The sequence below is a fragment of the Aplysia californica genome, unplaced genomic scaffold (assembly GCF_000002075.1).
Source record: "Aplysia californica isolate F4 #8 unplaced genomic scaffold, AplCal3.0 scaffold00445, whole genome shotgun sequence".
Lineage (NCBI taxonomy): Eukaryota > Metazoa > Mollusca > Gastropoda > Aplysiida > Aplysiidae > Aplysia > Aplysia californica.
Genome location: NW_004797715.1, coordinates 259,559 through 267,255, shown reverse-complemented (window position 1 = coordinate 267,255; position 7,697 = coordinate 259,559). Strand labels below are relative to the sequence as shown.

The window sequence follows — 7,697 nt, the reverse complement described above, 5'->3', positions numbered from 1 at the left end:
CAGACAGACAGACAGACAGACAGACAGACAGACAGACAGACAGACAGACAGACAGACAGACAGACAGAGACAGAGAGAGATAGAGACAGAGAGGGAGACCGAGACAGGCCCCCACACACATACACCTCAAAGAGCAAAACCTCATTGTTATGGAAGATTAATAAACTCTACGCATTTCTTAATTTTGGACGGTAAAGGTTCTGGTTCAGGTAAAAAGGAAAATAACAGAATGCGGAGGAAGTGAAGAAATCATAAACATGTAATTGCATGCTCTCTTGACACGATTCGGTGGAATAATAAGAGTGCAATTGTTGGTATTGAAAAACAAAACAAATTAAGTTGTCCATGAGTGTGTTATCGGTGTCCGATCGATTCAGATGTATACATATCGTATAATAAGAAATTAATTTGGAAGGGGCATAACTCATATAACGTATATTGTTAACTTTAATGTTGAAGAGCTATTTACCTTTCAGAACTAAAACTATGTGTAACGACACGGTGGAATCAGGCGTTCATCAATTTTCGGACAAATGGCGTTATTGGTATTACCTTTAAAAGCCATTTTGCTTGTCATGCAAACAAATTATAATAATCCTCCTTTCTGAGTAGAAGTCGAGGTATCTGCGATTGAAAGAAGTGAGGGTCGCGTATTGTCAGAATTAAAATCAGCGAGAAAATGACGGTTAAGTCTGGTGTCTTCCAAAGCTAGAGAGTCTTTGTAAACTACTCAAATTAACCTTTTTTATGCCTTTGATCAACGAATATTAGTAAAGATCCACCCATAAGAGTGTCTATGAACAGACATAAAAGGTGTTGAGCCAGCAAAACATTTTTGAAAATGAAATAAAAAACCGAAAATTGCTCAACATGAAGTGTCGGTTTAACTGATTTCATCATTTTGACGAACGCCTGATTTCACCTCGATACCACACAATTTTTTTTTCATTCCAGAATGTCGGCGTTAACTCTTTGAGAGCTTGCCGTCTGGTTATTCAACATTGCTCGAAGACAAGCTTTATGGGGAGTACTTTAAAATAGAAAAATGGCTTCTTTTCTCAAACAGATTTTTAAGTTACACTCGAAACTAACTAAGACGACCACCCATCGTCGAGAAAAAAACCCTGGCTGTATTAGACATATTATGGCCGCCTTACACAGTGTCAGATAGCAACATTCTAAAAATTTGTCAGGGAAGAAATGGGGAGTGACCGTTTGTACTGGTGATTGTCTTTTATTGGTGGCTGTTGAAGCAGGTTTTAATGTGTTTATTTATTGGAATCTTTAAAAGCCAGGCAACAACACGCATACCATGAAACAGTGTAAGTTGGTGTTCCTGATTTGAGAATGATGGCTCGAAATATGCATCAACTGTTCCTTCGGTCGTCTGCTTGTCGGACATATGTGGCTGCTTCGTCATTAATTAAGATTGAACAAAAAGAACATTTCCTCGTATCGAAAAACGACTTCAAGCCCACACCCCACCCGTACTCTGTACAATGTATGAGTAACTCTGCAAAGGAAAGGGCTACTCCAACATTACTTCGCTACCGGGTACCATAAATTAAGTTTCATCTTAAAAGTTTAGCTGTTTTGTGTAACTCAGATCATGAGGTCAGAAAGGAGATTAGGTTCTATCTGTTCTGCTCTATCAAAATGATAAGATTATTCGGAGTCGTTATCAAGATATTTAAAGAATTGCATTCGTAAAGCTTTGAACATGTCGTGAAACTCAGAATGTTAGCTTCAAATTTCTCAAAACTAGGCCCTGAGCAGATAAAACTTTGTAATTCTATGTGTAACGACTTGTTAGGGCTGACAAGAGCTGTAAGGAATAACTAGCTACCTGGAAGTGTCAGTTATGTGTCAAGGGGTTGACGCGCAATGGCCAGACATTGCTTATGATTGCTAACTGTCACCACACTCTCTGACATACTTATCTATGGCCATGCCTTGATATCATCGCCCCCCCCCCCCCCCCCCCATTGTTCGTTTTCCACCTGTTAGTTGGCCTCTCATCTTGCCTTTCAGTATTTCCTTCATACTGGTCTGGTGTCGTTTATATGGCCAAAGTATTGTATCTGTACCGAATACACCTCATCAAAATGAATAAAAGACTCGATTTTATAAAAAAAAACTATAATATTTTTTTTATGTGGAAATAGTTGAATTCTCTCCTACTATAAATGAAGGGTGCAGTCTTTAGTTTCCTTTCCTTATTGCAGATGTTAACTGACAGTATACACTGAATTAAAGCAATTCAATGTTCCCCAGTATAGAAGACTCTTTTCTCACCGTCAGTTTTTTTTTTTTTTTAGATATGAGAGGGGACCTCTGTTTCTAATAGTCATATCTGAGAGACCCGATCTAAGGAGGTGAAAACCCGTTAGAACTCCCCAAACAACTTATAGTTCAAGAATGCCCTTGTTAGACATGATTCGAACCAGGGCCATCCACATAATGGCCAAGCCTTGGCATCAACTGGGTCTAAGAGGCCGTCGAAAGTGAATTCAGAAGAAGAAAACAATAAGAAAAAAGTAAACCGGTGCACTTTGGGGCGGGGTGAGAAGAATATTGAACCTAATATTTTAGTTTGTTAGGTCAACACTTGAGTGCTCAATCTGATGAGTGAAAACAGCTTCGAGCTTAGTTTTCTTGTCATTCTTGTCTATGGAACGTCATTTGGCCATGGACACGTTTTATGATGGCCTGTTTTTGTAGTTGTTTTAAAAAAATGAAACCAGGGTATTATTAATTTGGATTGTTTTCCCTCTCTCAAGCCTATTTCTCAATTATTGGTTTTTGTTTGTTGCTTTTTCACCACCTGTTCATCTTCCGTGTGTTTGCTTGCCTACCTGTCTGTCTATGTATCTGTCCATCTGTCTTTCTCTTTTCCATTTCTTTTTTTTCTTTTTTCACCCCCCCCCTTCTCTCTCTCTCTCTCTCTCTCTCTCTCTCTCTCTCTCTCTCTCTCCCTCTCTCTCTCTCTCTCTCTCTCTCTCTCTATCTATCTATCTATCTATCTATCTATCTATCTATCTTTCTATGATTCCCTGTCTCTGTCTGTCTGTCTGTCTGTCTGTCTGTCTGTCTGTCTGTCTGTCTGTCTGTCTGTCTGTCTGTCTGTCTGTCTGTCTGTCTGTCTGTCTGTCTCTGTCACTCACACACACAAACACATTTACACATACACATATACATACACACCCACCCCCCCCCACACACACACACATACACACACACACACACACACACTCTCTCTAATTCTCTTAACTGGGGTTATTTAAAAAAAAACACCAGTTGGAATTTGCTCAGGCAAACACTGTTATTGTTCCAAAGCTTCCATCCAAAATGAGATCGTTTCCTAAGAGTCTAGTAAGTCCTGTTTCCCATATTATGAACGTCGAGAAAGAATCTTGCAGATTGAAATCTTAAGAGAGATAGATCCAGTGTTTTGGGGTAGCAATGTTATGTAAGGATGTTTTTTGTTTTTTTTTTTACTGATATCTCATTATTTGTGTTACATTGTCGGTTCCGTTCTAGTCTACGTCTTTCCACTTTCTTTATAATTTGAACATCACTTAGGCTACAAAACAAGTATAATGACCCAAACGGATTTCCATTCCTTACCGAGGTAGCAGGTCGCTCCCTAATCCTTAAATCTTAGGTCACTAATCTGGATGGGATTAACCTAATCCCCGACACAGACCGGTATGCGAAAAGAAAGTGCCATTTTCCCTGTCTCGATACCTTAATCCTATATCGTAAACTCATAGCTCAGAGTCGAGTCTCTCTCTCTCTCTCTCTCACGTTACGATATTACTTATGTCATTGTCCCTAAAACAAAATGTACTCGCTCGTTAACGATTCTCCCAACTTTTCGTTTACTCAAAGTCGACCCTTCTCGAGAGAGGTGATCGGTACATTATGGAGAGAATGCGAAATCGAAACATTGTCTTTTGAGTGAGAAGGGATCTATATCCTATTTTCATCTTACTCATTTCCTCTGGCCGTTTGCATGTACTTCGATAATCTACCCTGCATCTTAGCGACCATTGGAAACGCCGGGCGCAATATGGCCGCTTGAACACACGGGGCTTTTAAATCCAACACATTGGGGGATAGTTTTGTGACTGTATTTCGATGCAAACAACGGAAATATAAATGAAACGGGAAAAGTCACAACTCACCAACCGATTTTTGTAGTAAAAATCTTGATTTCTTGTTCAATATTTCGACTTCTGACACAGGAAGATGTGAGTATATAGCCTAGAAATTGTTGTGGAGATGTCTTATACCTTCATTTTATGGAAGCTTTGCATTGCCCATGATTGTACTAACGATCAATTTATGGCTCTAATACCTTATAAAAACTGCGTATGCTAATGAACTTGGTGATTTGCGTAAAATGTCATTGCAAATAAATATAATTTATATTATTTTGACTAAAAACTTTCTCAAATCTCAACACTTTGAGATATTGACCCTGTTAAAAAATATCGCTTCTTGTGATTAATGTAGAAAGCTTTCCTAAAGCAATCCAGCAATGAAAATAATTTAAACTTCAATCATTGATGATTTATTTATAGAGGGACCAAACACTTATGTTTGGGTGCTGTTTAATCTCTTTTACGCGTTTTAGAAATTTAATTCTATTTTCCTGTTTTGTTTATGAATCAGGTATTTGGTATATTATATTTTTACCAGTAAAAAGCCTATACTACTTTTCTGCGATACTATATAAACTGCAGTCATCATCATCATTACCGCCATTAGCAGAGCTGTACCCTCTCTTGCTATCACGATTACTTTCAAAACCTGTTTCACAGCCTTATATTAGGAAAACATTTCCCTTTGTTTCCTCGCCCTCTTTTTTACTCCCTCTGTGTCTACATATTGAGGCATCGTGGTGAAATCAGTTGCTCGTAAAAATAATGAAATCTAAGAAAACATCATTTTTCTTCTCATTTGGCAATTTTTATGGACTATTTATTTTTGGGCTCAACACCTTGTATAAATATATTGCTGTATGGCTTTTACAGGAAAAACTTTTATTAGAGACATTATCCAAGTGACCCTCCCCCCCCCCCTCCCCACCCCCCTGTTTCAATTTGAAATACTCGAATTTTATTGAAGATAGATGGATCATTCATTCCTTCATCGAAAGTAAAACAAATGAACACGATTTAAGATATCTATAACTTCAAAAGCCCAAAAACTGACGAGCGCCTGAGCCCACCGATTCATAACACATAACATACATAATATAATTATACTTTTATGTTATAGTTTTGATGTATGCATCTCTCTCTTACTCTCTCACACTATCCATGTATTTTTATGATTATGTATGTCTATGTGTATGCTTCTATCTATCTATCTATCTATCTATCTATCTATCTAGCTATCTATCTATCTATCTATCTATCTATCTATTTATCATTTATCAATCCATCGATCGATCTATCGATATATCTATCTATCCATCCATTCGTCCACCCACCCATCCATCCATCCATCCATCCATCTATTCATCCATCCATCCATCAACCGTCCGTCCGTCCGTCCGTCTTTCTATCTATCTATCTATCTATCTATCTATCTATCTATCTATCTATCTATCTATCTCTCTATCTATCTATCTAACTATCTATCTATCTATCTATCTATCTATCTATCTATCTATCTATCCATCCATCTGTCTATCTATCTATCCATCCATCTATCTATCTATTTATCTATCTATCTATCCATCCATCCATCCATCCATCCATCCATCCATCCATCCATCCATCCATCCATCCATCCATCCATCCATCCATCTATCTATCCACTACAGCTCCACCACCATGAGCTGGCACCAGAAGTACCTGGAGACCCTGGCCGAGGGCATCGGCTACCTCTGGAGCACCAGTCACTTCGCCGATGCCACCATCTTGGTAGGCAACAAGCGCTTCCGGTGCCACAGGGCTGTTCTAGCGGCCATGTCACCGCATTTTGACGTCACTTTCAAGTGAGTACACAATAGCAATCTTTGGGATTATGTATTTAAATATATTGTTGGCTGTTGTAGTTACTTGAAAGGAAATTACACGTGGCAATTACTCTTTGGTTCTTTTAGATAATATGAGTTTAGGATATTCGACATGTGGGCCAGTTAGAAACAAAAAAAATACTAGGAGGAGTGGTGTGGGTGAGGGGAAGGATCTGAAGATATTAGGTATGCGTAAATATGTGTATATGTGTGATATGTAGATATGTGGGTATAAAGGTGTGTGTGTTTGTGTGTGTATGTGTGTCGTGTGTGCACTTGGGTGTGTGTTTGTGTGTGTGTGTGAATGTTTGTGTGTGTATGTGTGTGTATACGTGGGTGTGTGCTTGTGTGTTTGTTTGTGTATGTGCATTTGTATGTGTGCGTTTAAAAAAAAATTGTATGTGTATGTGTTTGTGTGTGTGTGTATGTTTGTTTGTTTGTTTGTGTATGTGTGTGTGTTTGTCTATTCGAACCAATATCACCTTCCAACGAGCACCTGTAATTGAGAGGTTATGTGTGCTAACTGTTATGTTTGCTTTAGTTTTTTTCGTTTTAGTACTTTGTGCGATTTAAGAAATAAGGAAACCAAAGAAATGATGTAATACAAATGTTTTTTCCTCCCCACTCCCTATATCTCACATACGTCCTCTTCCCCTCTTCGGCCTCCCACCCCCTACTTACCCTTCTGCCCCCAACCTTTATTCATTCACCCTCTACCACCCCATTCTCTCCCCCTTTCTCAACTCTTTACATTCGCCCCATCCCCATCCGACTCCCAGAACCACCACCTCCCCCCCCAAAGAAAAAATTAGTAGATCGGAAAATTTGTTCATTCATTCATTCATTCATTCATTCATTCATTCATTCATTCATTCATCCATTCATTCACTGATTCATTCATTTATGTATTCATTTATTCATTCATTCATTCATTTATGCATTCATTTATTCATTCATCCATTCATCCATTCACTCATCCATCCATCCATTCATTATTAAAATTTCATTCATCGAATTCATTAATTCATTAAATCATCACATTTATTATTTCTAATTCTCTCCCCACCCAGCACTGGAATGAGGGACAACCCCGACGGAGTGTTGACGCTCCTGAACATTGACGTGACCACCTTTGACAGCATCCTCAGCTTCATGTACACCGGCAAGGACGTGGTGTGTGCTGAGAATGCTGAGAGCTTGTTGAGGTAAACGAGGAATGCACAGTGGCAGAGAGAAGGCGGTGGGTTGGGGGGGGGGGGGGTTGATTTAAAAAGTGAAGATCGATCTTGTTAAGGTGAGTGAGGAATACATAGAAGCTGAGGATCTGAAAAAAAGAGAGGGGGGAGGGGAGGGTGATTTTAAAAGTTGAGATATTGCTTAGGTAAGTCAACTATACAGAGAGGCGAAGGATTAGAATGGTGGGGGAGGGGTAAATTAAAAAGTTGAGATCTTGCTGCGATGGGAGGGAGATAGAATGAGAGAGGATGAGGGAGGAAAGGGATATAGAGAGGATGTGCTGAGAGACGGTTAGTGAAGAGGGATAGTAATAGAAAAGCTGAAATTCTGCTTTGACCAGTAGTAATAGTAGTAGTAGTAGTAATAGTAGTAGTAGTAGTAGTAGTAGTAGTAGCAGCAGCAGTAGTAGTAGTAGTAGTAGTAGCAGTAG

At 38.9% G+C, this 7,697-nt stretch overlaps 1 protein-coding gene across 1 annotated transcript; it reads left to right on the top strand.

Annotated features, from left to right (window-relative positions):
* Window positions 1-3,827: 3,827 nt before the first annotated feature.
* LOC106012654 (speckle-type POZ protein-like A) lies at window positions 3,828-7,240 on the top strand. The gene is made up of 3 exons (XM_013086226.1): window positions 3,828-4,253; window positions 5,837-6,010; window positions 7,102-7,240. The coding sequence occupies exons 2-3, from the start codon at window positions 5,847-5,849 to the stop codon at window positions 7,238-7,240; spliced, it is 303 nt and encodes a 100-aa protein (XP_012941680.1). The 5' UTR covers window positions 3,828-4,253; window positions 5,837-5,846.
* Window positions 7,241-7,697: the final 457 nt, after the last annotated feature.

What these genes read in the sequence shown, in the direction of transcription:
- LOC106012654 (XM_013086226.1), top strand. Translation starts at nt 5,847, where the DNA reads ATGAGCTGGCACCAGAAGTACCTGGAGACCCTGGCCGAGGGCATCGGC. An exon ending in CATTTTGACGTCACTTTCAA is followed by an intron (nt 6,011 to 7,101) that starts GTGAGTACACAA and finishes CTCCCCACCCAG; the next exon opens with CACTGGAATGAGGGACAACC.